This window comes from Rhinoraja longicauda, chromosome 16, assembly GCF_053455715.1.
Source record: "Rhinoraja longicauda isolate Sanriku21f chromosome 16, sRhiLon1.1, whole genome shotgun sequence".
Taxonomy (NCBI): domain Eukaryota; kingdom Metazoa; phylum Chordata; class Chondrichthyes; order Rajiformes; family Arhynchobatidae; genus Rhinoraja; species Rhinoraja longicauda.
The window spans coordinates 3,731,156-3,745,759 of NC_135968.1; the positions used below are offsets into that span (position 1 = coordinate 3,731,156).

General features: G+C 47.7%; 1 protein-coding gene across 1 annotated transcript; it reads right to left on the minus strand.

The window, feature by feature from the left end:
• Positions 1–1,075: 1,075 nt before the first annotated feature.
• On the minus strand, positions 1,076–14,333 carry LOC144601433 (uncharacterized). The gene is made up of 5 exons (XM_078413545.1): positions 14,161–14,333; positions 11,574–12,948; positions 10,159–10,289; positions 5,250–5,410; positions 1,076–3,221 (listed from the first exon to the last, which is right to left on the minus strand). The coding sequence occupies exons 2-5, from the start codon at positions 12,833–12,835 to the stop codon at positions 1,440–1,442; spliced, it is 3,336 nt and encodes a 1,111-aa protein (XP_078269671.1). The 5' UTR covers positions 12,836–12,948; positions 14,161–14,333; the 3' UTR covers positions 1,076–1,439.
• Between the last annotated feature and the right edge of the window lie 271 nt (positions 14,334–14,604).

Sequence of the window (14,604 nt, forward strand, 5' to 3'; positions counted from 1 at the left end):
TGAACATCAAGTTTAACCACATAGTCAGAAAACTAGTCACTTGTGCACTTGCGGGAGATGTTAAACACCGAACCAAAATCGCTCGGTCCGCATTAACCAAACTGATTTCCCGGTGGCCGAACACTTCAACTCCCCCTCCCATTCCCAGTCTGACCTTTCTGTCATGGGCCTCCTCCAGTGCCATAGTGAGGCCTACCGGAAATTGGAGGAACAGCACCTCGTATTTTGCCTGGGCAGTTTGCAGCCCAGTGGTATGAACATCGACTTCTCCAATTTTAGGTAGTTCCTCTGTCCCTCCCGTCCCCTCCTCCTTCCCAGATCTCCCTCTATTTTCCTGTCTCCACGTATATCCTTCCTTTGTCTCGCCCCCCTGACATCAGTCTGAAGAAGGGTGTCGACCCCAGAAACGTCACCCATTCCTTCTCTCCCGAGATGCTGCCTGACCTGCTGAGTTACTCCAGCATTTTGTGAATAAATACCTTCGATTTGTACCAGCATCTGCAGTTATCTTCTTAGACTCCCTATTAAACTTTCTCCCAAGCGTGATCGAGCTGGTGTGCCAATACCTTAGATAAACAAGTGAAATCATTCCCGCACACTAAACAGGTGAATGCCCTCTCCCCAAAGAGAATTCTCTGGCCTGACTGACCTGCTCCTGTAACTCATGAACTCAGAAGAATGTGGACCTCCTGGTTCATCGAAGGAGTGTGTTGCAGACAGGAACAAGGACTTGTGACACCGGGTTTACAACAGAACTAATTTATCACAAACCCAGAATATTAAATCCCAACTCAGATATAGCAATGGGAATATCAATTATAATCATGTATTATCTTTCCATTGAATGAATGTTTATTTGTCACATGACAAGTCAAAGTAAAATACATTGCTTTCAAACCCAAGGGTCCTCAGTTGTTCTCTTCTCCCCCCCCCATAATGACTTCCGTCACAACGGGTCCTCCTTTGTTCTCCACCCCCCCCCCCCCCCAATGACTGTTCCCTCACAACGGGTTCTCCTTTGTTCTCTCCCTCAAAACCCCCCCCCCCCCCCACCGACTGTTCACACACACTGGGTCTTCCATTGTTTTTCAGTGCCCCGCCCCAGCCCCCACATCGGCTCCACCGCACGCAACAAATCCTTTTCACTGTACCTCAGTACACATGGCAATAAACAATAAAATAAATGCAAACTATCTTCAGTGGAATGAACCCCAACTGTGCCCAGTGACCAGGATTCAGTCCTAGATGTGATGAGCAGTAACTAGAGTCCAACAGCAGCAGACACTTGTGGACTTGAAACAGGATTCAGCAACTGTGACGGTTAAACACAGAACAGACAGCTTATTTTAAACTCCCCTCCCAGTGTGAACTCACACATTCGTCATCAGGTTAGGAGACTGAGTGAATCCGTTCCCAAACACAGAACAGGTAAACAGCTTCTACTCAGTGTGAATTTCCTGGTTGGTCACTAGGTCATCATCATGACAGTTGGGAGCGGCAAATGGTTTCCCCGCAGCGTGAACTCGCTGGTGGGTCTTCAGGTGGGAAGACTGAATGAATCCCTTCCCACACTCAGAGCAGGTGTACGGCCTCTCTCCAGTGTGAATTCTCTGGTGTCTCTGTAATGCAGCTAAGTTAGTAAATCCCTTCCCACACACAGAACAAGTGAACGGCCTCTCCCCAGTGTGAATTCGCTGGTGTACTTGTAGCCCATGTAATTTACCAAACCCCTTGTCACACACAGAACAAGTGAACGGCTTCTCTCCCGTGTGAGTCCGCAGGTGTGATTTTAGCTGAGATGCATCCATAAATGCCTTCTCACACACAAAACAAGTGAACGGTCTCTCCCCGGTGTGAACTCGCTCATGTCTTTTCAGGCAGTTCGACCCATTGAACCCCTTCCCACACACAGAACAAGTGAACAGCCTCTCCCCAGTGTGTGTTCGCTGGTGTAATTGCAGCCGAGATGTATCTATGAATACTTTCCCGCATACAGAACAAGGGAACGGTCTCTCCGTGGTGTGAACTCGCACATGCTTTTTCAGGTAGTTCAAACCAGTGAATCCCTTCCCACACTCAGAACAGGCAAACGGCCTCTCTCCAGTGTGAAGTCGCTGGTGTGACCGTAGCCGATATGAATGTATAAATCCCTTCCCACACACAGAACAAGTGAATGGCCTCTCCCCGGTGTGAATAGGCTGGTGTGTCTGTAGCTGAGATAACTGTACAAATCCCATCCCACACACGGAACAAGTGAACGGCCTCTCCCCAGTGTGAATTCGCCGGTGGGTCAGCAAGCCAGAAGAATCAGTGAATCCTTTGCCACACTCAGAGCAGATGAAAGGCTTCTCCCCGCAGTGAATCTGCTGGTGCCTCTGTAGTCCAGAGAAATCAGTAAATCCCTTCCCACACACAGAGCATGTGAATGGCCTCTCTCCCATGTGTATTCGCTGGTGTGACTGTAGGTGAGATGATTGCATAAATCCCTTCCCACACATCGAGCAGGTGAATGGCCTATCCCTGATGTGAATCCGCTGGTGTTGCTGGAGCCCACATAATTGTGTAAATCCCTTGCCACACTCAGAGCAGATGAACGGTCTCTCACCAGTGTGAATTTGATAGTGTGTCCTAAGGTTTGCCAATTGAACAAATCCCTTCCCACACTCAGAACAGGTGAACGGCCTCTCCCCAGTGTGAATCTGCTGGTGTGTCTGTAGCCCAGATGATGCAGTAAATCCCTTCCCACACACAGAACAGGTGAATGGTTTCTCCCCTGTGTGAATTCTCTGGTGTCTCTTCAGATTGCAGGCCTGAGAGAATCCCTTCCCACAATCGGGACAGGGAAATGGTTTCTCTTCAGCGTGAACTTGCTGTTGGTGTCTCTTCAGGTTGCAGGCTTGAGAGAATCCCTTCCCACAATCTGGACAGGGAATTGGTTTCTCCTCAGCGTGTATTTGCTTTTGGTGTCTCTTCAGGTTGCTTGGTTGAGTGAATCCCTTCCCACAATCAGGACAGGCAAATGGTTTCTCCACAGCGTAGTCTTGCTGCTGGGAAGATTGAGTGAATATCAGCTCACTCTCAGGGCTAGTGAATAATGTCTCCATGCTGCGGAATTTATGGTGCCTCGTCAGCTCGACTGACACAGTGAATCCCTCCCATGCGCTCAGGTGCTGGTTAACTGAAGGAGTTTGAGATTCCCGAGCATCAATCCTCTGCCTGTTCTATCCTGTAAAAAAAGATTAACACTAAATTAACAGGCAAAGATCAGTGTTTCAGACGAGGTAATTTCAGTCTCCATGATGAGCTGTGACATCAAACCGTGACAGCGAGGCTTAAAGTAAACCGGCCAAGTGCTGAAATAATTCATTGGGTCAGGCAGCATCTCTCAGAAACGTGGATAGGTGATTCTTTGATTCAAGGCCCTTCTTCTGATCGAATGCATTACTATAACACCATGTGAATATTTTTGTAAACCAGCACCCGTAGTTTCTGGCATCTCCCTACTCAGACTCCTTTTTTTTTTATTATCAAAAATTATACTAAATTATTTTAAAACAGTATTTACAATACAATAAGACAAAACATAACCTACCACCAGAATACTATACAAACAAATATACCAAAAGAAACTATTATACAATTATATTACAATCCCCATCCTGGATACATCCAATCCCCCGCGGTGCCCAGCGGTCCCAGAAATCCTCCAGGGTGCCCGTGGACAGCGCATAGTCCCTCTCCAACACCACCCGGGCGCGGATGTAACCCCGGAAAAGGGATAAGGCAGCTGGCTCGGGCAGAGCCCTCTTCCGCATGGCGCCGTGAGTATAGGAGCAAAGAGGTCCTTCTACAGTTGTACCGGGCCCTGGTGAGACCGCACCTGGAGTACTGTGTGCAGTTTCGGTCGTCAAATTTGAGGAAGGATATTCTTGCTATGGAGGGCGTGCAGCGTAGGTTCACTAGGTTAATTCCCGGAATGGCGGGACTGTCGTATGTTGAAAGGCTGGAGCGATTGGGCTTGTATACACTGGAATTTAGAAGGATGAGGGGGGATCTTATTGAAACATATAAGATAATTAGGGGATTGGACACATTAGAGGCAGATAACATGTTCCCAATGTTGGGGGAGTCCAGAACAAGGGGCCACAGTTTAAGAATAAGGGGTAGGCCATTTAGAACGGAGATGAGGAAGAACTTTTTCAGTCAGAGGGTGGTGAAGGTGTGGAATTCTCTGCCTCAGAAGGCAGTGGAGGCCAGTTCGTTGGATGCTTTCAAGAGAGAGCTGGATAGAGCTCTTAAGGATAGCGGAGTGAGGGGGTATGGGGAGAAGGCAGGAACGGGGTACTGATTGAGAGTGATCAGCCATGATCGCATTGAATGGCGGTGCTGGCTCGAAGGGCTGAATGGCCTACTCCTGCACCTATTGTCTATTGTCTATTGAGTCGCGGATGGCCTGCTTGGCCAGGCCCAGGAACAACCCAACCAGGACACTGATCGGACTCCTTGGTGGGCAGGGGCCCATGCTTGTGTTTCCAAACACGCTCAGCGGTTCGGAAGCAAAGCGCTGGTGTGTTATCCATGGCCGCCCTTTTTACCCACAACCCTCCGCGAGCCAGAAACAGGTCTATCCGTCACGGTGCAATCGATGCGCATGCGCCGACTGCCGCTAGCACCTTCACTGACCGGAGGAAGAGGGGGAAGGACCGGCACCGTCCTCCCATCAGAATCAGTCCGGAGAAGGGCCCCAACCCGTAACATGCTCCCCGACCCACTGAGTTGCGTCGATTTTTGGAATAAAGTTGCATTACGCTTCCTTTGTATTATATTTATTATGTCAAATCCCGGTGGCGCAGCGGTAGAGCTACTGTCTTCCACGGGTAGAGTTGCTACCTTACACCACATTCAGCGCCGGAGACTCGGGTTCGACCCCGACTGGGGGTTTCTTCCCACGTATCACATCAAAAACGTACAGGTTCGCAGGTTAATTGGCTTGGTGCAAATGTACAAATATTGTCCCTCGTGTGTGTAGGGTCGTGTTAACGTGCGGGGATCTTTCTAGTCGGGACCCTTTTTTGTCTGACCGTCTGCGTTACTCCAGCGCTTTGTGGCCTTTCTTTTGTGAAGCCGCATCTGCAGTTCCCTGTGTCTCCTGACCAGACTATCTCGGGGGCATTGGTTTTGTCTTTGCAGTATTATTGTTTTTTTAAATATTCCGGGGGCCGCTCCTCAGGCCGGGCCTCGGTGCTGACTGAGCCCGCGCCCGGCTCCCCGCTCCTACCTGCCGCCGATCCTCCGGAGTCTTTGTCCACGGACCACATGCGCGCCTTGGCCGCACCACTTCCGGGGCTCTCCCCGCCTGCGCATTTGGTATCGCCTGCAACATAGGGCGAGTTCTGGGGCGCGGAGATTTCTGGGTAAACACGGCGCCATGGACATGACCTGAAATCACCGGCTCAGCATTCCCCAATGGACAGCAGTCACTCTACCCTTGCAACAGTGACCTCTCGCATCCGACGTGGTCGTTTAGTTGTGAACATCGTTACATCTACAAGTGTCGAAATTCAGACTTGTGAACCAATAACTGTTTTACCAATTTGAGCTATGCATCAGGAGGTGCAGATCCAGAGCCAGCAACATTATAGGGGACCCCCTACCACCCCAGCAACGGACTGTTCCAGCTGCTACGGTCAGGTAAACGCCTCCGCTGTCACGCTGTGAAAACAGAGAGGATGAGACGGAGTTTCTTCCCACAGGCCATCAGGACTGTTAACTCTGATATCACCAGGGACTAATTTACTGTATAAATTTATATGTTAAAAAAAATTCTATTCTGTTTTGTAGTTTTAGCACAATCCGCAGGCGTTGCCACTTTCATTTCACTGCACATCTTGTATACTTATGTGACAAATAAAGTAGACTTGACCCGCCTGGAATAAATAGGTAAAAGACTAACAAGAACATTCCAAAGAAGTCAACAGAGGAGAAAGACTGGCAGTGACCAGATGCGCCAAAAGGCTTACCTTGGTATATTGTATGCCGAGAGAGTCACAGAGGTTTTACTTTACTTGTTACATATCCAAGATATTAAAGTCCAACCCGTTTATATAAAGTGCTAACAACATAAGAACAAACCCTAAATGTAGCCCAAATTAGTCTTAGGTTTGGTGAACATCAGGATTAACCAGTCACAAAAATGCAGTCGCTTGTGGACTTGCGAGAGCTCTTAAGAGTTTTATGAATTGGAGAGTTTAAATTGTGCAATCAGTCTCAGGGAGGTTGGGGTCTGTAGAAATGTTTTGTGAATTGGTCAGTGTAGACAATGGTAAACTAGTTTCCCGGAGAAGAAAGTGGGGTATGTGGAAAATTAGAAGTAATAAAAAGGGCTGAAAATGGGACAAGCCCTGGATAGGAGTGATGGTGCAGCTCCAGTACAGTACATGTGTTACTTAGTCTGGGGAAAACCTACAGATAACAGACAGTTATCAGCTTTGTTGACCAAGACACTAGGAGACGAAGCATGGCCGGTGGGGGAGCATGGAATGTAGAAACCATCAAGGCAAGGCAAGTTTATTTATATAGCACATTCCAGCAACAAGGCAATTTAAAGTGCTTTACATAAAACATTAAAGAGCAGGAAGCTAAAATAGAATAAGATAAAATACAAAAATAAAAGTTGCAGTGTGGTGTAAGAAATGAATAATTATTTGATTTAATAAAAGGCAGCGTCAAACAGAAAAGTCTTCAGCCTGGATTTTTTTTTAAACTGAGAGTTGCAGCGGATCTGCAGTTTTTTGGGAGATTGTTCCATATATGTGGTGCATAAAAACTAAACGCTGTGTAATGGCAGTTTCTATACCATCTCGAAATCCCACTTCGATAGCCATTATTTCTCGGGGATGAAATGTAGTTATAGCTTACAATAGACAATAGACAATAGGTGCAGGAGTAGGCCATTCAGCCCTTCGAGCCAGCACCACCATTCAATGCGATCATGGCTGATCACTCTCAATCAGTACCCCGTTCCTGCCTTCTCCCCATACCCCCTCACTCCGCTATCCTTAAGAGCTCTATCCAGCTCTCTCTTGAAAGCATCCAACGTCGCACACGTCGCACCCTGATATGACAAAACGAATCTTCCAAACTCCTTTTCTTCATTAATTGGTTACATTAAAGTAGCACAAATCATAGAGTAATTAATCAGTTTCCGTACTTTATTAACTGTTTCTTCTTCAAACAATATCTAGAAATTCTTGCAGCTATTACTGTATGGTTCTTACAAATATAACCGGTCCGAGCGCATGGTAAAGAACTGTATGCTCACCATCCTCCGAGTCTAAACTGAACCACAACCTCTGTCGACACACACTAGCCTCCTCCCATCTAGACACTCCCAATTACGCATTAAGTCACACCCACAAGCAGGCAAAAAAAGACATAAACTAGAAATATTAAAACATAGCCATAACACAATGACAATAACTGAATTAAGCATAAATGGCTCCTACATGCTGCTTCAGCATGTTTAGTTCTGACTCTAGGGACAGAAAGCAGATCTGTCCCAGGTGACCTGAGATGTCTGGATGGTTCATAATGCAGCAGATCAGAAATGTATTTTGACCCTAAACCATTCAGTGCTTTATAAACCAACAATAGTATTTTGAAATCAATTCTTTCACAGATTGGAAGCCAGTGTAAAGACCTCAGAACTGGAGTGATGTGATCCACTTTCTTGGTCTTAGTGAGGACTCGAGCAGCAATGTTCTGAATCAGCTGCAGCTGTCTAGTCGATTTTTTAGGGAGACCTGTAAAGACAGCATTTTGGTAGCCAAGATAAATGCATGGACAAGTTTTTCCAAATCCTGCTGAGCCATAAGTCCTTTAACCTGTGATATATTCTTAAGGTGATATTAGGCTGACTTAAGTCAGTAGGCAGTCGGAGCAGCTGCTATGGGAAAGAGAGGTAGGCAAGAAATGGAAGAAAACAATTAAGGAATGGAAAGATGACGTGCAAAAGATGTGGGATGAGTTTCGGCATACAAGATGGATGGACAATGCAAGTGGTAGAGGGATAGAGTTACGTATGAGGGAAGGCAAATTGAAAGGTTGGGATGTATTGCCGGCGGAGTGCCAATGGAATGATGAGGCCAAAAAAAAAAATGCAGTTGGCCAACAGAATTATAAGCAATTGGTAATGTAAAAACGGAAACCTAAATGAAATAACCCCCAGGGATCCCTTGTCTGGCATGGCGACCCTGTTTATGAGGAACAAAATCGGGAAAGTCGGGAATGGTGTAGGCCACCTCCCCCATATGCCTCTGGCCACCTGTCCCTAAGAGCAGGAACTGCCCCATTAAGATCCCATCGGGGGGCTATGGCAATCCCACAGGAAAGGGCACCCCCAGAAGGTGATACCAATAGCGACTGGGAAACTGAAAAGGAGGACGGAAAGGAGGGGAAAGGGCTGAGGGAGAAGAGGAAGGAGGAGCATGAAATGAATCCATCAGTGAGAGAGTGAAAGAAATAGCGCAAAGGAAACGCGAGGCTGAGAACCAGCAGAAAAGTAAAAAGACTTCTTCTTCTTCTTGCGTTTGAGGCAGCAGAAGTTATGAAGCTGCTTCTGCTGTCTCTGTTTGTCGTCGTTCGCCTGACTGAGGTCAGTTGACACGGGGAGGTCGACAACATGTCAAACGATAATGCTACTGAGAGCAATGCCAAATCCATTAGCCGGACAGAATGGGGTGCAGGCAGTAATATGTGTACACACCCCGTGGAAACCGCAGGAAATGATGATAATCCCTAAAAAGGCCCAGACCTGGAAAGCCCTAAACCTAATACCTGGAAAACCCAAAACCTAATACCTGGAAAGCCCTAAACTGCCTCTGCACTGGAGTGGGGCGTTGTGGACTCAGCCTGAAGAAGTGGGGCTGCTTGACAAATGCAACTGTGAAGAGGTACAGACAATGGGCCACCTACTGACTTGCGGTGGAGAGGCATGCACTGCGGACGATCTCCGCAGAGGCACAGATGTGGCACTGGCTGTGGCAAAGCGATGGCAGAACATCGTCTGACACACGAGCAAACGAACCGCGTTAAAGACTCACTTGGATTTGTAAAACGTATAAGATCAACGTTAACCATGTGCAAAGCAGCCACGGGAGATGTGTTCCCTCTAACGTCCACTCTCCTAAATCCAACCGAGGGGGCGCTGTGGAAAACCCTTTGGGGACCACACCAGCCCGACCACCCCTAAACAGATGAGGGTTTTTTTCTGGGCTTGGTTAATTTCTGAAGGCAGTGGATCCCCGACGTGGCAGTGTACACGAAATTACTGCCACCCCTTGTCTCCGCCAAGTGGTCGAGAGGGCAAATGGAGCCCAAAACATTCAACTGGCTTAACTAACGGAGGAAACAGAGCAGAGTTGGGTTAAGGTCCTTCCCTTGGCCCTCTTTGAAATGAGGGGTGACCCTACACAGAGCTACTAAGCTAACACTGGCCAGAATAATGCCCATGGTCTCTGTTCCTCCTTGGATGCGACTAAGTGTGTGGAACTTATTTTGATCTACACACCCTCAGCGATGAATTAATTATCTATGCACAGCATGCTTTATCAGTCCTGCATTCCCAGGTACAAGAGACACAGAAACCACTACCAGTTAAACACGGGGACGAGTCCATAATACCAGGAGACTACGTGCTGAAATCTCTCATCAGAATAGACGGGCCATCTTAACTTACAATGTAAGTGCACCTGGTGATCATCTGTCTTGGGGACAGAGACGTACTCCAATGCAATGATAACCCAGAAGGATTTGGAAAATGGATCGTCACCCAACTGAAGGGCTTTATTGGACTCTTGAGGCATCCTCACTTTTCATTATTGTTGAAGGACGGCCATCATAAAATATTACCTGTTATTGGACTGTGCAAATTTGATTATGTATGTCAAAGTAAGGGAGGGATGCGTAAATGTCAAGAACCTAACCAACATAAAGTGCTTGATGTCATTCTGTGATAACAGGACCTGCCAGGTCAAAGACGGCCAAGGGAAGTGTAAATGTCACCACTATACCTGTGTTCCCCTTGCCACAGGACTTCAAGTAGTTTGGAGTATGCAATAAAACACACCTAGTGGTAGGAATCTATACGTTCCCACTTACCCAGATGACTAAAGAAGGAGGTGGCATCAATGGAGTTCCCCAATGGACAGCAGCTACTTTGTCCTTGTATGTGGAGAACAACAGTGACCTCTTGCAACCAATGTGGTCGTTTAGTTGTGAACATCATTACACTTACAAGTTCAAAATTCAGACTAATGAACCAATAACCATTTTACCCTCCCATAATAAACAGGTAAGAGACTAACAAGAACATTCCAAAGAAGTCAACAGAGAAAGACTGGTAGTGACCAGATGCGCCAAAAGGCCTACCTAGGTATATTGTATGCAGAGAGAGTCACAGAGATTTTACAACAAAACTTTATTTGTCACATATCCAAGATATTAAAGTCTAGCCCTGTAATGGCAACTTCAGTCCTTTCCCAATAAAGTCCTTTCCGACTGCCTCACTTCACAGAATAGGAGTGAGCGAACTTGACGAAGAGCCCCAACAGAGACCTTAGACGTTTCAGTTTAATTCGGCATTTATTGAAGTAGTAATACAAACAGATCTGTATCTCTCCAAACTTTTCTCTTGTCGTAGGTTTGTTGAGAACTACATCTCACCACACTCCCTGCGTCAGCCCAACCCGTTTCTGCATATCCAGATATACTCCTAATTCTGGCTCCTCCCAGTCCATTATGCCCATATATGTATTCATCTCACGACAACCCCAAGTGTCCAAACATAATACAATATACTAAAACCGGTAGCGTAAACAAAAATGGCTCCTACAAGCCCGGTTGTATGAAGTGCTAAAAACATAAGAACAAACCCCAAATCAGCCCTGGTTGTGATGAACATCAGGACTAACCAGAGTCACAAAAATGCAGTCGCTTGTGGACTTGTCGCAAGAGACGTTAAACAACAAACCAAAATCTTATTTAAACCTTCACTGAGTGTGAACGAGCTGGTGTGCCATTACCTCAGTGAAACCCTCCCCACACACTAAACAGGTGAATGCCCTCTCCCTAATGTGAATTATCTGGTGGGTCAGGCAAATGTTTTCCACACAGCATGAATTCGCTGTTGATTCTTCAGCTGAGCAAGTTGTGTGAATCTCTTCTTACGCTAAGAGCAGATGAGCGGCCCCTCCCCGGTGCGAATTCTCTGGTGAGCCAGTAACGCACATGACCGAGTGACTTCTCAGTCAAACTCCACCAAACTCAAACCCCCCAGTGAACGGTATTCAGTCGTAAATGTGATGAGCAGCAGACTCCAACACCAGCGGACACTTGTAGACTTGCAACCAGATTCAGCAACTGTGAACCGAGCTTAGTTAAACAGCAAACGGATTCAGCAACTGTGATGGTTAAACTCCACCACTCCCCTCCCCCCAGTGTACACTCACTCATGGGTTACTCGGTTGGAAGACGGAGTGAAACTGTTCCCACAAACATAACAGGTGAATGGCCTCTACTCAGTGTGAATTTTCTGATGTCTCTGTAATGCAGCTAAGTTAGCATACCCCTTCCCACACACAGAACAAATGAACGGTCTCTCCCCAGTGTGAATTCGTTGATGTATTTGTAGCCCATATAATTTACCAAACCCCTTGCCACACACAGAACAAGTGAACGGCTTCTCCCCAGCGTGAATATGCTGGTGTGTCTGTAGGTGAGATAGCTGCATAAATGCCCTCCCACACTCAGAGCAGGTGAACGGCCTCTCCCCAGTGTGAATCCGCTGGTGTGACAGTAGGCTAGATGACTGCATAAATCCCTTCCCACACTCAGAGCAGGCGAACGGCCTCTCCCCAGTATGAATCCGATGGTGCAACTGTAAGCTAGATGACTGCATAAATCCCTTCCCACACTCAGGGCAGGTGAACGGCCTCTCTCCAGTATGAATCCGCTGGTGTAACTGGAGGTGAGATGATTGCATAAATCGCTGCCCACACTCAGAGCAGGTGAACGGCCTCTTCCCGCCATGCTTCTGCTGGTGTCTCTGCAGCGCTAATGCGTCAAAAAGTTGCTTCCCACACTCAGAGCAGGTGAACGGTCTCTCTCCTGCATGAATCCGCTGGTGTGACCGTAGCAGAGATTTCTGCATAAATTCCTTCCCACACTCAGAGCAGGTGAATGGGTTCTCCCCTGTGTGAATTCTCTGGTGTCTCTTCAGGTTGCAGGCCTGAGAGAATCCCTTCCCACAATTGGGACAGTGAAATAGTTTCTCTTCAGCGTGAAATTGCTGTTGGTGTCTCTTAAGGTTGCAGGCCTGTGAGAATCCCTTTCCACAATCGGGACAGGGAATTCGTTTCACCTTAGCGTGAACGTGCAGTTGGTGTTTCTTCAGGGCGTTTGATTGAGTGAATCTATTCCCACATTCAGAGCAAGTGAATGGCTTCTCCCCAGTGTGAATTCTCTGGTGTGACTGTAGCGTAGATAATGCAGTAAATCGCTTCCCACACGCAGAGCAGTTGAATGGCTTCTCCCCTGTGTGAATTCTCTGGTGTGTCTTCAGGCTGTAGACCTGAGAGAATCCCTTCCCACAATCGGGACAGGCAAATGGTTTCTCTCCAGCGTGAACATGCTGTTGGTGTCTCTTCAGGTTGCTTGCTTGAGTGAACCTCTTCCCACAATCGGGACAGGGAAATGGTTTCTCCACAGCGTGATCTTGCTGCCGGGAAGATTGAGTGGATCCCAGCTCACTCTCAGAGCTGGTGAATAATCTCTCCATGCTGTGGAATTTATGGTGCCTCGTCAGCGCAGTGAATCCCTCCCACACCTTCAGGAGCTGGTTAACTGAAGGAGTTTGAGATACCCGACCATTAATCCTCTGCTTGTTCTATCCTGTAAAAAAAGGTTTACACTAAATTAACAGGCAAAGATCTCTGTTTCAGACGAGGTCATTTTAGTCTCCATGGTAAGCTGTGACATGAAACCGTGACAGCGAGGCTGAAAGTAAACCGGCCAAGTGCTGAAATAATTCAGTGGGTCAGGCAGCATCTCTCGGGAACATGGATAGGTGATTCTTTGATTCAGGGCCCTTCTTCTGATCTGATGCGCTACGATAACATTCTGTGAATATATTTACAAACCAGCACCCGCAGTTTCTTGCATCTACTGATCAGACTCCTTTTTAAAAAAAATTTTTTTTTTAATCAAAAATATTTATTCAAATATTAAAATAATATATACAATACAATAAAACCAAAACAGAACCCACCACCAGAATATTATACAAACAAATATACCTATTGAAACTATTATACAATTATATTACAATCCCCATCCAGGATACATCCAATCCCCCGCGGTGCCCAGCGGTCCCGGAAATCCTCCAGGGCGCCCGTGGACAGCGCGTAGTCCCTCTCCAACACCACCCTGGCACGGACGTAACCCCGGAACTGATCAGACTCCTTGGTGGGCAGTGACCTATGCTTGTGTTTCCAAACACGATCGACGGTTCAGCAGCAAAGCGCTTGTGTGTTATCCATGGCCGCCCTTTAACCCACAACCCCCCGCGAGCCAGAAACAGGTCTATCCATCCTGGCGCAATCAATGCGCATGCGTCCATTGCCGCCAGCACTTTCACTGACCGGAGGGAGAGGGGGAAGGACCGACACCGTCCCCCCACCAGAATCAGTCCGGAGAAGGGCCCCAACCCGAAACATGCTCCCCGACCCACTGAGTTGCGTCGATCTTTGGAATAAACTTGCATCTGCGCTTCCTTTTGTATTATATTTATTATATCAAATCCCGGTGGCGCAGCGGTAGAGCCACTGCCTTCCAGCGGTAGAGTTGCTACCTTACACCGCATTTAGCGCCGGAGACTCGGGTTCGACCCCGACTGAGGGTTTCCCACACACCAAAAACGTACAGGTCTGTAGGTTAATTGGCTTGGTGCAAATGTACAAAAACTGTCCCTCGTGTGTGTAGGGTCGTGTTAACGTGCGGGAATCTTTTGAGTCGGGACCCTTTTTTTCTGACCGGCTGCGTTACTCCAGCGCTTTGTGTCCTTTTTTTGAGAAGCCGCATCCGCAGTTCCCTGTGTCTACTCACCAGACTAGGGGGCAGAGAATCCATGTTTGCGCTTCCAAACGCGCTCTGCGGATCGAAACTAACTCTCCGGTGTGTTACCCATGGCCGCACCGTCCCCAGGTGGCGGGTCACCGTGTGTCCTCAGGCCGGGCCTCGGTGCTGATAGATCCCGCGCCCGGCTCCCCGTTCCTATCTGCCGCCGATCCTCCGGAGTCTTTTGTCCATGGACCGCATGCGCGCCTTGGCCGCACCACTTCCGGGCTCTCCGCGCGCCTGGTATTGCCTGCAACATAGGGCGAGTTCTGGGGCGCGGAGGTTTCTGGGTAAAGAGGGTGTCATGGAAATGACCTGAAATCACCGGCTCAGCGTTCCCCAATGGACGTGGAGAACAACAGTGACCTCTCGCAACCGACGTAGTCGTTTAGTTGTGAACATCATTACATTTACAAGTGTCGAAATTCAGAC